Source organism: Heterodontus francisci, chromosome 10 (genome assembly GCF_036365525.1).
Source record: "Heterodontus francisci isolate sHetFra1 chromosome 10, sHetFra1.hap1, whole genome shotgun sequence".
NCBI classification, from domain to species: domain Eukaryota; kingdom Metazoa; phylum Chordata; class Chondrichthyes; order Heterodontiformes; family Heterodontidae; genus Heterodontus; species Heterodontus francisci.
The window spans coordinates 17,155,765-17,173,142 of NC_090380.1; the positions used below are offsets into that span (position 1 = coordinate 17,155,765).

At 42.3% G+C, this 17,378-nt stretch overlaps 2 protein-coding genes across 9 annotated transcripts in view; one reads left to right on the top strand and one right to left on the bottom strand.

The window, feature by feature from the left end:
* zc3h13 (zinc finger CCCH-type containing 13) overlaps positions 1-17,378 on the top strand; it is a 150,498-nt gene that overhangs the window by 109,898 nt on the left and 23,222 nt on the right. For all 8 annotated transcript variants that reach the window (XM_068040171.1, XM_068040172.1, XM_068040173.1 and 5 more), the window contains 2 exons: positions 4,675-4,824; positions 8,512-8,712. In XM_068040171.1, the coding sequence (XP_067896272.1) occupies positions 4,675-4,824; positions 8,512-8,712 (351 nt within the window). The remainder of the gene's footprint in view (positions 1-4,674; positions 4,825-8,511; positions 8,713-17,378) is intronic.
* Positions 17,094-17,378, bottom strand: part of LOC137374283 (RNA-binding protein 25-like) — a gene marked incomplete at its 5' end in the record, with an annotated part of 3,746 nt that continues 3,461 nt past the window's right edge. The window contains one exon of the mRNA XM_068040087.1: positions 17,094-17,209. Within this exon, the coding sequence (XP_067896188.1) occupies positions 17,094-17,209 (116 nt within the window). The remainder of the gene's footprint in view (positions 17,210-17,378) is intronic.

Genomic DNA, 17,378 nt, shown 5'->3' on the forward strand with positions numbered 1-17,378 from the left:
GAACTGCACACAGTACTCAAATTGTGGCCTGACCAGTCTATTGATATCGTCGTGCAGTTGGCAGCCATCCTCTTCACTATCAACCACGTGGCCAATTTTTGTGTTGTCTGCAAACCTGATCATTCCCCCTACATTTATGTCCAAATAGTTAACATATATCACAAAAAGCAGGAGACCTAGTACTGAGCCCTACAGAACGCCACTGGAAAAAGCCTTCCAGTCGCAGAAGCACCCATCAACAATTGCTCTCTGTTTCCTGCCGCTGAGCCAATTTTGTATCCAGCTTGCTACATTTCCCTGGATCCTTTTATTTTTTTTAGCCAGTCCGCCATAAGCCTTGCAAAAATCCATGTTGACCACATCAACTGCACTACTCTCATCAATCCTCCTTGTTACTTCCTCAAAAAAACTCAATCAAGTTAGTACCATGGGATCTTTTACGTTAACCTGAGAGAGAACAGACAGGACCTCGGTTTAAAGTATCACCTAAAAGGTGACCCCTCCGATTGTGCAGCACTCCCTTGGTAATGCCCTGGAGTATCAGCCTTAATTTTTACACTCAAGTTTCTGGAGCGAGACTTGAACCTAGAACCTTCTGACTCAAGCGAGAGTGCTACCAACTGAGACATCTTTCATTGCATCACACATACTTTGCAAGAGCAAGCATCGTCTTCAGGTGAAATGGAGTTAGTGGTCAAAGTACGCTGATGTTATAAGGGTTTGTGAATCTTTGGAATTCTCCACCCCAGAGAGCTGTGGATGCTCAGTCGTTGAGTATATTCAAGATAGACGTGAATAGATTTTTGGGTGCTGAGGGAATTAAGGCATGTGGGGATAGTTGGAGTCGAGGTGGTGGAGCAGGCTTGAAGTGCCATATGGCCTCCTCCTGTGCCTATTTCTTAGGCTCTAATGTTCATTGTGCAGCTACGCAACTCCCTGGTTATTAAACTGATTTTGAAGTAGCTGCTTAAAGAAGTAGCGGCTTGCATTTACATAGTACCTTTTGTGTCCTCGCAATGTTCTGAAGCGCTGTAGAATCCGAGTTTTTGAAATGTCAACACTATTGCCATCAACCATTTGTGGGGAGTGTGTGATGAAATGGGGGAGGAAGAATTTGGTCATGTTGCTTATAAACTAAATTGGTTTGTATCACGAGAGGTTTGAATGGGGCTGCAGAGACCCATGAGCAGAATTTCAGTCCAAGAACCACAATGAAGTGACACATAACTCTCTCTTTCTCATGCTGTTATGATTTATTTTATGTTAGGAAAGCTATATTACCTGAGAGAGAGTGCATCTCTTTTGTACTGAAAAAGATCAAAGCTGTGCAGACCTGCCACATCCAGTCATGAATGGTGATGGACAATTAAACAACTAACATCCTCAATGATGGGGGAGTCCAGCACACTACTGCAAAAGGCCAGGCTGATGTATTTGCAACTATCTTCAGCCAGAAGTGCTGAGTGGGTGATCCATCTCTGCCTTCTGAGGTCCCCACTATTACAGATGCAGGGCTTCAACCAATTAGATTCACTTTACATGATATCCAGAAACAGCTGAGCGCACTGGATACAGCAAAGGCTAAAGGCCCTGAGAACATCCAGGCTGCAGTGCTAAAGACTTGTGTTCCAAGACTAGCTGTGCCCCTAGCCAAGCTGTTCCAGTACAGCTACAACACTGGCATCTACCCGACAATGTGGAAAATTGCCCAGGTATGTCCAGTCCACAAAAAACAGAACAAATTCAATCCAGACGATTTATTGCCCCATCAGTCTACTTTGAATCATCAGCAAAGTGATGGAAGGTATCGTCAACAGTGCTATCAAGCAGCATTTACCAATAACTTGCTCAACGATGCTTAGTTTTGGTTCTGCCAGGATCAGTCCACTCCAGACCTCCTTACAGTCTTGGTCCAAACGTCGACAAAAGAACTGCTTTCCAGAGGTGAGGAGAGAGAGTGACTGTCTTTGACATCAAGGCAGCATTTGATCAAGTGTGGCATCAAGGAGCCTAGCAAAGTTGAAGTCAGTGGGAATCAGAGAAATCTCTCCACTGGTTGGAGTCATACCTAGCACAAAGGAATATGGTTGTGGTTATTGGAGGACAATCATCTGAGCTCCAGGACATCACTGCAGGAGTTGCTCAGAGTAGTGTCCTAGTCCCAACCATCTTCAGCTGCTTCATCAATGATTTACCCTTCATCATTAGGTCAGTATGCAAGAATTAGATTGTGGGTGTTCGCTGATGATTGCACGGTGTTTAGTTCCATTTGCAACTTTCAGATACTGAAGGAGTTTGCATGCAACAAGATCTGGACAACATTCGGGCTTGGGCTGATAAGTGGCAAGTAACATTTGAGCTACACAAGTGCTAGGTAATGGCCTTTTCCAACAAGAGAGAGTCTAACCACCTTCCCTTGACTTTCAGAGGGATTATCATCACTGAATCCCCAACCATCAACATCCTGGGAATCACTATTCACCAGCAATTTAACTGGACTGGCCACATAGTGAAAAGGAAGATGGCTGTGGTTGTTGGAGGTCTATCATCTGAGCTCCAGGACATCACTGCAGGAGTTCCTCAGGGTAGTGTCCTAGGCACAACCATCTTCAGCTGCTTCATCAATGACCTTCCTTCAATCATAAGGTCAGAAGTGGGGATGTTCGCTGATGATTGCACAATGTTCAGCACCATTCGCAACTCCTCAAATACTGAAGCAGTCCGTGTAGGAACGCAGCAAGACCTGGGCAATATCTAGGCTTGGGCTTATAAGTGGCAAGTAACATTTGCGCCACACAGGTGCCAGGCAATGACCATCTCCAGCAAGAGAGAATCTAACCATCTCCCCTTGACATTCAATGGCATTACCATCGCTGAATCCCCCACTATCAACATCCTATGGGCTACCATTGACCAGAAACTGAACTGGAGTAGCCATATAAATACCGTGGCAACAAGAGCAGGTCAGAGGCTAGGAATCCTGCGGCGAGTAACTCACCTGACTCCCCAAAGCCTGTCCACCATCTACAAGGCACAAGTCAGGAGTGTCATGGAATACTCTCCACTTGCCTGGATGGGTGCTCCAATAACACTCAAGAAGCTCGACACCATCCAGAACAAAGCAGCCCGCTTGATTGGCACACCATTCACAAACATTCACTCCCTCCACCACCGACACAGTGGCAGCAGTGTGTACCATCTACAAGATGCACTGCAGCAACGCACCAAGGCTCCATTAGACAGCACCTTCCAAACCCGCGACCTCTACCACCTCGAAGGACAAGAGCAGCAGATGCATGGTAACATCACCACCTGCAAGTTCCCGTCCAAGTCACACACCATCCTGACTTGGAACTATATTACCGTTCCTTCACTGTCGCTTGGTTAAAATCCTGGAACTCCCTCCCTGACAGTACTGTGGGTATACCTACCTCCCATGGACTGCAGCAGTTCAAGAAGGCAGCTCAAGGGCAATTAGGGATGGGCAATAAATGCTGGCCTGGCCAGTGATGCCCACATCTCATGAATGAATAATAAAAACGTAAATTGTGTGGCTACAGGAGCAGGTCAGAGGCTGGGAATTCTGCAGTGAGCAACTCACCACCTGACTCCATAAAGCCTTTCCATCGACAGGACAAGGCTTGCTTGGATGAGTGCAGCTCCAACAACACTTAAAAGCTTGACACCATCCAGGACCAAGCAGCTCAATTGATTGGTACCCCATCCACCACAAGCGTTCACTCTCACCACCGGCACACCCTGGCTGCTGTGTGTACCATCTACAATTTGCACTGCAGCAACTCGCCAAGGCTTCTTCGATAGCACCTTCCAAACCCAAGACCTCCAGTACCTAGAAGGCTAAGTGCAGCAAGTGCATGGGAATACCACCACCTGCAAGTTCCCCTCCAAGTCATCCACTATCCTGACTTGGAAATATATCACCATTCCTTCATGCTGGGTCAAAATCCTGGAAATCCTACCTAACAGCACTGTGGGTATACCCACACCACATGAACTGTAGTAGATCACCACCACCACCTTCATGGGCAATTAGGGATGAGCAGTAAAAGCTGGCCTTGCCGGCAAAGGCCACATCTTTTGAACAAGTAAAACTAAAATGTTGCCACACAACATTTGCTGTTCTTCACAGCAGTACTTTAAGTTGCAATGTAACTCCAGAGTCAGTTCCCATTCTGATTGCAGAGGAGGGTGCTGGGAGACTGTCACATGCAGTTTAAGTTTCAGACAGCATGGAGTATTGCTCCAGTAGGGTGTCGGACAAGGCGTACAAAGTGTTGAGAAGATCCGTTGGACCTTTTGGGCGTTTAATGTTTTACCCAGAACTTATTTAAATGGACGGAAATTGTGGACATTAGTGTCCACGTTCTTAAATTAAAAACGTAACAGCGGGGAGCAGCACTGCATATTAAGGACGTGCTCGTGGGTCTCTCTTGGAACCAGCCGTCTCTGTGAAGGTGCTACCAGCTGCAACTGGACCTTGTAACTATCAATCTGATAAGTAGTTATAGTAAAACTGTATCCTAAGAAGTAATGGACACCACCAAAATGGTCTATTGTTTTTAAATTATTTGGGGTAGGGGTAAGGAGAGTGAGTATCTGAAGTTTCCTGCTTATTCCATTGGTTCAGCCACAGCATATTTTTTGCATTTGCAGGTGAGCAAGATGGCAAGGTAGATGATGCACAGTCCTCTGTATCAGGGGCTTGTGAAGAATATGAACCAATTAGTGATGATGAGCTGGATGAAATACTGGCAGATGATGCAGGAAAAAGGGAAGAGAACCAGGATGAAGAAAAAGTATCAGGTAACCCTTTAAAAACCTGCATTGTTTTTGTACAGTAGGTTTTGTAATGTTTATTTTGTAATGTTTAAATAATAATTGCATATGGTTAAGAAATTAAAGGGGCATGTATTTACAAAATCTAAATTTGAATATTCTCTTTCTTGTGCACAATTTATCTCAGTGCAAAATAAGATTGTATTGGGCACCAAACCTTTTAAGCCAGGTCTCCTCACAGCAAACTTACAAACCATAATATTGCCCTGGCCCATAGAGTACATAGGGATTCACTCTAGACTCTCTGTTTTGGTTTCACCATCTTGTGAGCAATTGTGGTTTACACCAGCAAGAAAAGGATCTTCAGTTAGCAGTTTACACTGTTGGTGTTAAATTACATCAGTTTAATAGTTCATTCAATCTTTGCAAGTTTGCCTCACTTTGTTTCGCAGTTTTTGGCATCAGTCATCTAGCTTCTCAATTAGGGTGGAGAGCCCAACCAAGCTTTCCTTGTATACCTGGCTGAGAATAATTACATGGACCTGCAGGTCAAATTACTTGAAATTCCTTTCAGACAAAAAATCTATTTGAGACATGAGAAACAGGATACATTGGCAATATCCTAGAGTGTCATATTTTAGATTTTTGGATTCAACTTATTGGTTACTGCCCAGCCAGACATTATTTTGAAATAATATTTGCATAACAATTTCATTGACTGTTCACCAGACAAAGCAATTATACAATGTTATCAGGGGACTGGAGCTCAAGACCTTGATGTCTTGGGAACTGCTCTCTGGTAGTTGATGCGTTTGTCAGAATTTCCTTTCTTCTTGTGAGCACTCTTCATTTGAGTGATGCTGTGCTGCTTATGAATCTTATCCAGCTGTTTGTATAGTGCTTATTTCTTGGCACATGCATTCTTCCTCTAATTGTTCAATTTAACCATTGCAAAACTGCTGAAAGTGGGTAATGCCACAACCTGTTACACATCCTACTATTGTTTCTGTAGAACTGCATGCTGCCAGTAAGTAATAAAATGTAGGATCCTTCGTACAGTATGATAATGGATTAATTTCCCAGCATACTGATTTTTATTCAGTGTCTCTTCAATCTAAGGTCTTTCGTATTCAACATAATTTCAACCCTTTAGGTAATGCACTCACTCACCACCTTCAGTGCAGGCTAGTAATCCAGAGACCTAGGCTAATGCTCTAGGGACGATTGCATGATTCTCTTTACTTACACCAAGCTGTTAACCTATTCTATTTTACACTGGCTACACTGAATTAGTGGATTTCAGCAGGGGCGGTAGTATGGATGCAACAGTTGGCCTAGGTAGCCTGGGCGCTGGGGGTGTGCATTGTCAATCTAGTTATCCCTGAAAAATGTCCAGTTACCTCCGCTGGAAAATACATTTCTGTAAGTATTAGTTTCGAATAAGATTGGACTTGCCCACAGTAGTCAGACAGCCTGCCAACATCCATTTGAAGGAGATACCAGAGGGTTTCCGGGGCATGTGGAATCAATCCCCACCTTTACCTTCAGGAGCTGAGGTGGAATCATAGACCTTAAATAGAGAAAGTCATCCCAACATAGCAGTGTGCCCTGTAGCTTAACCTCTTATTTAACCAACTTCACCATGCTTGTTTCCTGGTTATGTTGCATGTAACCAATGCAAAACCAATGTTTTTGAGTTCAGCTTCTCTGTTGTATCCATTCTTCATTTCTAATGGAATTTGGGCACAAATTTTTTCATCACTGAATGATTAAACATGCCCATTGTTATCAGCAAGAAAGAACTCTTGTATGATAACTAAAGATTATTTAATCCATTTCATCACTATTTCTTGTGCTAATCTCAAGAATACTGGAATGCATAATATCTGTAAAACTAGCATGTAAAGCAATCCTCATATTTTACTAAACACTATGTGGATCAGTTTAGAATTCACCAGAAGTTCACTCCTCTGCAGTTATGATTTCAGTGATATGTGGAAGATGCCAGTAAAAATACCAAGATACAAACAATACTGGACTGATAAAGACAGTCTGGTCTATCCAGTCTGTCCCACACAATTGCAATACCTTCTGTAGTACAATATATACGCACCCACCCCACCCGAAACCATGTGATCTCATAGAGGTAGGAAATCAGATAAAAACCCAGGCTAACATGTGGTGTGGAGGGGGGGGGGGGGTGGGGGAATATCTGGGAAATTCCTCTCCGACCTAGGTGATCGAGATTGTTCCAGGAAATCACTCTGGCCCTGAATTCTCTACAGTACCTACCGTTTGTAAGAAATAATGTCTGCCTCAACCAGAAACTGATCCAACTCTCTCTGGAAGGAATTCGGCAAATCGCGTCCCCACCCCCAAGCCTGCTAGGAGGCAAGGAGCTGCAAGAGGCATGGACAACGTCTGGCACATTATCTGATGCCACCCTATGCCATTTTGTGTCCCCCGAAGCCTCTATTCCCATCTCCAAGTGCAGGATAAAATCCTGCCTAATATCACCAACCAAGTGAGGGGTTCAAAACTGGATACAGTTTTCCAAGTGAGGCCTGACCAAGGTCTTGTAGACAGGCAAAATAGTATGCCTCGTCTTATACTCCGTCATCCTGTGAATGCACCCCGACGCCCTATTTGCTTTAGCTATCACTTCACGGCATCTCTCATGTACCCTCAAAGGTGAATGCACTAGAATGCCCAGATCTGTCTGTCTCTCTCTCCACTTTCTTTAATGTATTACCCTCAGGTATGTATGAATGTTGAGCATTCACTCTGCCCACATTCGTAACACTGCACATATTCAAGTTAAATACCATTTACCAGTCATGAGCCCAATCTCCCAACACATTAAGATCCACCTAAAGCAGATGGGCGGGGTCTACAGGCCTGACACTTGCATAGATCTTAGTATCATCTGCAAATTCACAGAATGTGCCTCCAACACCTACATCTAGATCATTAATAAAAATAGTGCAGCGGTCCCAATACCGATCTCTGTGAGACACCACAGTTGACCAGTCTCCACACAGATCCAAATCTGTCTGCGTTCTGCCAGTTCTCAGTTCAGCTCAATATATTGCCACTAATACTTATAGAGAACTCTAGTGCTGTACTGTTGGATGTCAAAGTCACTAATGTCTACTAGGCTTCATAACTTCAAAAGACAGTTGTAAGATGTGACCTTTTTATGAAGCCCAAATATGACACCTCTAACCAAGCAATCATATATTGCATTCCTAATAGGACAAAAGTAAGCATATAAATTGCCAATTGTAAAATTAATGTTAAAAGAAACCTCCAAAATAGTGAATAGAAGTAGGGAGTAATTGTCTTGTTATAGATGTACATTATTGTAGTTCTCTAGATGGAACTGGAGTATTTTAAGTACAAACCAGCACTACTGTGTTTTAACTAGTATAAAGATGTAGATACAAGCTCTGTGTGTGAATTGAGATTTCTGGAGATGCCAGGAGCGCTCTGTGTTTGAACTGACTATTCTAAACCTTTTTGATAACGTGTAAAAATTTCAAATGCTGGCTACGGCTTTCTGAGGCATGACCAGGTCTGTTGAATGACGATCCTCATTTGCTGCTTTAACAACACCATACATGCTTTTTGGAGTTATTTTGTGTTGGTGTTTTGTCATTCGATTCCGAAAGATGTGTTACAAAGTAAACTGAAGGAAAAATACTTGTCTTGTAGATCCTATGGATGTGATTGATGTCGATTGGTCAAGTCTGTTGCCCAAGCAGCCCAAAGAGCCCAGGGAGCCTGGAGCTGCTCTGTTAAAGTTCACTCCTGGTGCAATCCTGCTACGAGCTGGAATATCCAAGCGCTTGGCTGGTGCAGATTTGTTTGCAAAGGTGAATGAAACCTGTCGGGCAGCCATCAACAACGCTAAAGGTATGGCTAATGTCACACTACAATTATCACTTTTGATGTGCTATAGTGCAGTCCTGGTGAATAACTTTATCTGGGTGGTGGAAGACCAAATATTATATTTGTTTGATTAACACTCCAAATTGAGAATGAGTTGACTTTTATGGTCCTGAGAGAAACTACAAATGTTGTATTTTTAAAAATATTGCTGCAGTTTAAGGTATCTGATTTTTGTTTGCCCCCCCCTAAGGGTAACAAATTGTGATTGATGTGTTTTTGTAGTCATCAGTCTGTTCTATTCAGAGCATCAACAGAAATGAAGTCCATTCTTTGCATTTCTGCTGTACTGTTTAGAAAGAGGAGCATGAAAAATCCATATACCCTGTGGAGATAGTCCACATGCACGCAAGCAGATTTCTACCAGATAACGCAGCAGCAGTTGCAAAATTTATGTGCATTTTCCTCCCTCGCCCACAAATAGTTGTTTTTAAATACATAATATCCATTTGACTGACTTGGGTCTTGCTAGTACTTTACACAGAAGAGCTTCAGTTACTTGGAGAAACTGTTCCCATTGGTGGAAGGATGAAGAATCAGAGGACACTGATTCATGAGACATCAAAGAAAGGGTATCAGGGCCAATTTCATATTGGACTTGCAGTTGGCTTTTATATCAGTGACAGGTGAAAGTAACCTAATGAATAAGCACCAGCTGTGAAGAAGGCAAGAATTACAGGCATTGTTATTACAGCATTTCTCATTAATTTCAATATACTGGGGCATGATGGTACTACCAATTTAAAGATTTTGAACTGTGGGGAGGATAGTGGTAATCTTCGAGGCATAGACAAACTGGTGGAATGGGTGGACAAGTGGCAGATGAAAGTTAATGCAGAGAAGTGTGAAGTGATTCATTTTGAAAGGAAGAATTAGGAGGGGCAATATAAAATAAAGGGTACAGTTCTAAAGGGAGTGCAGAAGCAGTGGGCCTCTGTTGAAAATCATTGAAGGTGGCAGGGCAGATTGAGAAAGCAGTTAATAAAACATATGGGGTCCTGGGCTTTCGAAGTAGGGGCATAGAGTTTAAAAACAAGGAAGTTATGATAACCTGCATAAAACTCTGATTCGGCCTCAACTGGAGTGTTGGGCCCAGTTCTGGGTACCACACTTTAGGAAGAATATGAAGGCATTAGAAAGAGTGCAAAAAAGATTCATGAGAATGGTTCCAGGGATGAGGGAACATGGGAAATAGGAGCAGGAGTAGGCCATTCAACTAGATCATGGCTCATCTACATGAATTCCATTTTCCTACACTCTCCCCATATCCCTTGATATCTTTGATATCTAGAAATCTATCGATCTTTGTTTTGGATGCACTCAATGACTGAGCCTCCACAGCCCTCTGGGGTAGTGAATTCCAAGGATTCACCACCCTCTGAGTGAAGAAATTCCTCCTCATTTCTGTCCTAAATGGCCTACCTCTTTTATTTTGAGACTGTGTCCCCTGGTTCAAGACCTCCCAACCCCCATCCCTATCTTTCCCCCCCCCCCCCCTCCCCTCCCAAATCCAGGGGCAACATCCTTTTTGCATCTACCCTATCTCTTCAGTTACATGGATAGATTGGGGAAGCTGGTGTGTTCTCCTTGGAGAAGAGAAGATTAAGAGGAGATTTGATAGAGGTGTTCAAAATCATGAGGGGTCCAGGCAGAGTAGTCAGGGAGAAACTGTTCCCATTGGTGGAAGGATGAAGAATCAGAGGACACTGATTTAAGGTGATTAGCAAAAGAAGCAATGCAACATGAGGAAAAACTTTTTCACGCAGCGACTGGTTATGATCTGGATCGCACTGCCTGAGAGTGTGATGGAGGCAGGTTCAATCATGGCTTTAAAAAGGGAATTGGATAATTATCTGACGTGAAAATATTTGCAGCAGTACAGGGAAAAGGCAGGGCAGCAGGACTAACTAAGTTGCTCTTGCAGAGAGCCGGCACAGATACAACAGGCCAAATGGCCTCCTTCTGTACTGTAACCATTCTATGACTTTTGAATACATAGATACATATATGTGTATATATAATCAAAAATTGTCTGACTTTTGCTAATCTCGCTATATTTTTAGTTTATTTAGCATTGCAAGGAATCTGGCCTTACACTGTTGCAAAAGAAGCTTCAGGCCTCAGATGTAGACTATTTTAGGATTTCTCAATGGAGTCTGTAAAAAAAAAAAAAAAAAAATTCACCCTCGCATTTCCATTTGTGTTGCTCATTTTCAAATAGTTTAATATTTGCTTCAATTTATTTAAAATAAAAAGCAAAATATATCTCACACTACCGATTCATGCTCCGTCAGCAAGATACAATTGGAAGCAGTGGAGACTTTTGACTGTTATAGAGTCAAATTAAATTACGATCAATGCTCCATTCTGTTTGTTTAAAGCAGTAAGAATCAACTTCAAAACACGAACTAAATGAACACCGCGCATCAAAAGTTACTACTCTCTTCTTTGCAACTGGTAATTAAAAGGCATCCCAATTGGTAATGAATTTTCTCTGTAAAATGGAAAAAACAAATAGAAATGCAGGTCATACTGACCTGATGGATTCCCCAGTTGTATTCTTAGAGTGAGATATGACTTCTGTCTTTTATATGAAATTGATGCAAATATAAACTATGTAATTTCAGTTTGGAATGAGAACTGAAAGAAGGCAGAGGATGCACACCACTGCTCTGTAGTTAACAGAACATTTCTTAAAGTATTAGTTAATTTATTAAGGCATTGCTCAAGGAAAAGCAAACATCAAATTTGTGTGTCTGTCTCTCTTTCTCTCTCTCCCTGTAATTGCCCCTCCACTTGTCTTGCATTCTGTATCGTTTACATCTCTCCTCCTCTCCCAGGAGTGATCTAGATGGGCAGAGGAGGTTGGGAAAGGATAAATGATTTGTGACTTGGAGGGGCGCAGGTGGCTGAAAGCACTTGGCACAGTGGGTACAAGGAGGCAGCCTTGGAAGCATGAGATGATATAAAAATGGCAGACTTGTTAAATGAATGCTTTGTATCCATCTTCACTGTAGAGAAAGAGGACACAATGCCAGTAGTTCAAGGGAACCTAAAACTAAGCCAAAGGAAGGTACTTATTGGGTTTAAATTAAGTTTTTAAAAAATGGTAATGATGAAGATAATGGGGTTTAAGATAGACAAGTTTCCAGGACTTGCTGTTTCCCACCCCAGGGTATTAAAGGAAACCTGTGAGTAAATTGCGGATGTGTTGGTCTTAATTCTCCAAAGCTGTGTAGATTCAAGAATTGTGCCTTGAATTGGGAAATTGAAAATGTCACTCCGTTATTTAAGAACAAGTGAGGAAGAAATTGAGTAACTACAGACACTTCAGTTTAACATTAGTTGTAGGAAAGTTACTGGAATCCGTCATCAGAGACAGAGGGATGAATTTTAACCCTCAAAAGTCAGGTGGGTTGATATCCGGTGAGATGTTACATTTTTTAAAAATCTCAAACCCACCCACTTCCAGATTTAATGGACATGGAGCAAGGGGCAGGCAGTCAACCTGCTCCCAGGAGGTGGATGACTATTTAAATATCTTAATGAGGCTGGCAGTGCTGCATGCTTCCGCCCCACCCCAGGAAGGTTACCTCCTTCCCTTGGATCGGAACAGCCACCCAACCACTCACCAGTTAAAATTCCACATCACGCTGGGAAACCTGGACTACAAACAAAACTCCACCACTGCCCCACTCCTGCTTACCAAACCCGCCCCTGCCAATATCAAGGCCAGAGTCAGTGAGCACTTGGCAAGTATAACCTCATTGTTAATCTAGTTCAATTTTTTGAGATGGTCACTAGTATGGTGACTAGGAGTGTGTCTATGGATGTTGTCAATATGAGCTTCCAGGATGTATTTGATGAGGTTCCACCCAAAAGATTATTAGGAAAAATGAGAGTGCGTGGAATTGGAGGAAACCTTGTGACATATCGGTAATTGGTTGGGTGGTAGGAGACAGGGGACGTCCACTGGTGGGCTGTATCAAGTGGTGGTCCCCAGGGATCTGTACTGAGGTCACAGCTTTTCATCATGTATATTAATGACTTGGATAAAGGAATAGAGAGTTGCATATCCGAGTTTTCAGATGACACGAAGTTAGGCACAGCAAATTTATGCAGGTGGAAGCAGAACTGAGTAAGCAAAACTGGCAGATGGAGTGGGTGAGGTCATTCACTTTGGATCAGAGACCGACAAAACAAATCCGAATATTTTCGCAATGATGAGCTGTGGTGGAGTAAAGGGATTTAGGTGTCCACATACACACCACTAAAACCTAATGTACAGGTACAAAAAGTAATCAAAAAGAATAATGGAAACTCCGGAATGTAGGAATACAAAAGTGAGTAAGTAATGCTTCTGTTGTACAGAGCCTGGTCAGACCCCACCCTGACAACTGCATTCAGTTTTGGGCATTGCACCTCAGGAAAGATTAATTGGCCTTGGAGGGGGTAACAATGTAGATTCACTAGAATTGTAAGAGGGCTTAGAGTTAAATTACAAGAACAGACTTCATAAATATGGTTTGTACTTCAGGAGACCAGGGATGTACATAGGTCAGTGAGGCATAAGGTTCTGGCGTAACAAAGCCTTGGACAAAGAGGTGGATTTTAAGGAGCATCTTAAAGAGGAGAGAGAGGTGGATAGGCAGGGGATTCCAGAGCATTGTACCCAGGCAGCTGAATGCACAACCACCAAAAGTGGGGCTAATGGAGGTAGTATGCACAAGTTTAGAGGAATGGAGAGTTGAAGAGGGGGTGACTTTAGGTCTGGAGGGAGTTACAAAGAAGAGGAGGGGCAAAGCCACAAAACAATTTAAAGATGGGAGTGAGAATATTAAATTTGAGACTTATGGGGACCAGGAGCCAATGTAGGTCAACAAGGACTGGTGTAGTGGGTAAGTGGGATTTGGTATGAGCAGCAGAACTTTGCATGAGCTGAAGGTTATGAAGCAGGGATGCCAGCCCAAAAAGCATTGAGAAGGTGAAGTCTAGAGGTGACCGGTATGAATGAGGGTTTCATGAATAGATGGAGGCGGGCAGTGCTACAGATGTGTAAATAGGCGCCCTTTGTGATGGAGAAAATGGAGTAGGTGTTAGAAACATAGCTTGGGTTTAAGTAGAACAGCAATTTTGCGAACAGTCTAGTTCAGCTGGTGAGGGTGGCCAGAGCAGGAGATGGATTGGTGATGAGGGGAATAGAGTTTGTGCTGGATGCCCAAAGCAATGCTTCTGACATCCTAGTGTTTATCTGAAGGAAATTACTGTTCATCCAGCCTGAATGTCAGGCAAACAGTTTGACAACACAGAGGCAGTGGTGAAGAGATAGAGCTGGATGTCAGCATGTATATGTGAAGCTGACACCCTGTTTGCAGGTAATGTTATTACAATAGGCAGTGTTGGGGGGCCAATGACAGAACCTTGAGAGGCCTGAAGGTAATGGTACGGAGGTGTGAAGAGTAGCCATTGCAGGAGATGTTCTAGTTACAGTTGTGCTTCCGCCTACGTAAATTTATTGTGCCTCCTAACTTAGTGTCAGGTAAGAGTGGAAGCATGCAAGGGAGATTGGGCATTGGATAGTATAGCACAGTCATGGTCAGAGAGGATATCATTTGTGGTTTTGAGGGCCATTTCAGTGCTGTGACAGGGGCAGAAACCTGATGGGAGCAATGCAAACAGTGAGATGCAGGAAAGGTGGGCAGAATTTTGAGAGGCATCAACACATTCAAGGACTCTGGAGAGGAGAGGGAGATTGGAGGTGGGGTGGAAATTTGCAAGGACAGAGTGTTTGAGGGTGATTTTATTTGAGCAGTGAGTTGATAACACAATATAAGAAATAAGAGCAGGAGTAGACCATTTGGTCCCTTGAGCCTACTCTGCCATTCAATAAGATCATGGCTGATATTCTACTTCACTTTCCCGTCCAATCCCCATGACCCTTGATATTCTTAGAGTCCAAAAGTCGATCGATTTCAGCCTTGAATATACTCAATGAGCATCCGTGGCCCTCGGGTTAAGAATTCTAAGGATTTACAAACCCCTGAGTGAAGAAATTTCTCCTCATCTCAGTACTAAATGGTCAGTCCCTTATCCTGAGACTATGCGGCCCAGTTCTAGACTCTAGCTAGAGGAAGCAACCTTTCAACATTTATCCTGTCAAGCCCCTTGTTTTTTTGCGATCACCTCATTCTTCTAAACTCCAGAGAGTATAGTCCCGTTCCACTCAAGCTCTCCTCATAGGATAACTCTCTTATCCCAGGAATCAATCTTGTGAACCTTTGTTGAACCCCATCTAAGGCAAGTATATCCTTCCTTAGATACAGAGACCAAAACTGTACACAGTACTCCTGATGTGATCTCACCAAAGCCCTGTACAATTGCAGCAGGACTTCCCCACTCTTGAACTCCAAGCCCTTTGCAATAAAGGCCAACATACCATTTGCCTTCCTGAATGCTTGCTGTGCCTGTATGTTAACTTTCTGTGTGTCATATACAAGGATGCCCAAATTTCTTTGAACATCAACATTTAATAGTTTCTCACTATTTAAAAAAAATTCTGTTTTCTACTCTTCCTACCAAAGCAAATAACTTCACCTTTCCCCACTTTATCCATCTTGGCCAATCACTTTAACAGGTCTGTATCCCTTTGCAGACTCTTTGTTTCCTCCTCACAGCTTACTTTCCCACCTAGGTTTGTATTGTCAGAAAACCTGGATACATTACACTCAGTCATTCCCAGCATGTGATTTTCCCTGACCCTTCAAGCTAAGCTATTACCCATGATGAGTGCAGGATCCATATTCAAAATATATCCTTTGTGGTATTTCATCTTGCCAAAATAAATCTGACAGGCGAAAAAAAATTCCCTGACCAAAAGCTTAGTTATATAATACTGTTACAAAAGATGGAATATAATATGATAGGGATTTTTGTTTGCCTGCCAAATGTACTATACAAGGAATCCAGAATCATAGTGTTTGATAGAAAAGATGCAGATAAATGATTACTATATCAAAAGATCAATGTAACATATTCTATCTTGATAAATGAACTTGAGTCTGCAGTATTGATTACTATACTTCCTTTGGCAGGAGGGTATGAATTGGTCTCTGCACAGGTCTGCAATCTTCTTTTGAATCGAATAACCTTTCTTTAGCTCAAATAGACCAGAAGAGGAGGGCTGAGTGAACTAGCATGTACTCTAAACAAAAATTGCACTACTGTTGTACTGTTTGCTTATAAATTTTATTGCAGTATTGTTGATGTATTAATTGTGTTTAATAGTATGCACAGGTGGTAGGCATTAACTGGGGATTCACTTGTGTTCTTCCAAATAAGAACAGACTGAAACTGTAGGGGCTAGCTTAGGAGGAGCATGTCTGTAATGTGTATCTCAGAATGTAAATTTATAAAGTGTTAAGATGGGCTTCAGTTCTATCCTTTCTGTCATAGAACATGGTAGCAGAGGAGAGTTGCCTAAAGGCAAAGATTAGTAGAAGCTGAAGAAAAATAATGTCCAGATAGGAAACTAAAATCCTAGTGGCCACTGTGGAGAATGGCAGAAAGCAAGTATAAATTATCAGGGTATGGTTACCCTCCAATATTCTTGGAGTCTGAACCAAATGACCAGTAGAAGAATGGAATGGATATGTGGACACAGATTACATTCCTAACAAAAAAACAAGGTATGACCTTGGCACTGTCGCTTTCTACATGATGTAACATTAGAAGTAAAATATTTTGTGAGATGTGTCTTTGTCCATTGGACAGTGATGAAGGTTTGGGCCTTTTGTCATCATCCTTAGCTGAATTCTACAAGATGATCTATTAAATGCTTATGAGGCATGGTCCAAATCTGAAGATTTCAGAAAACAGACGGCCATTCCACGGAGGGATGTATCATGAACTTCAACCGATTGTATGAAAGATTGACAAAATTCAATTTGGGAGTCCCTGGATAAGGGCGAGCATTTAAATTACTGGATTGTGCTAAGGTTCTCATTTGGACAGACAACTGGCTGTAATTGGTGGTCTGTTCTTGGAGAATGAGGCCATATGAATCAAATGTCTGCTGCTTTAAAAAAAAATCCTGGGGAAACACTCATTTCTTTAAGCCTTCATGGAACAAATGAGACATTCCGAAGTGACACAATGAACAGAAGTCTCAATGATTGCCAGATTTTCAAATAGTCCAGATAACCAACACGGGCATCAATACAATGGAGGGATTGAAGACAGGCAGAATGAGGATGAAAGCATTTTTAGCAGATCAGGATATTGCAGCAGAACAAAATTGGAACAAAAATAATGGGTGAATGAATCCCAGGAATGCCCAAGGAACAGCTTCTTCAGGTGTGATCTGAAATATTATGGTGGTGAACTGCCCTGCCTGGTGAAGAGGCAGGGTCCTCAAAATTACTCATGACAAACAGAATTATGAGGAAGAGGATGAAGACTGATGAATCTGAACAAATTATACTGCTCAAAAGGAATTTTAGTCCTATGATGACTGTGTGAGTCGTAAACTCCTTTGTGCAGTACTAAATAGTCCATATACTTCAGCAGGATATGGGACAGATTAGTTAAAATGTTGTCTTGATTCACTAATGAGGATTGTTGCAAGGTCAAGGAAT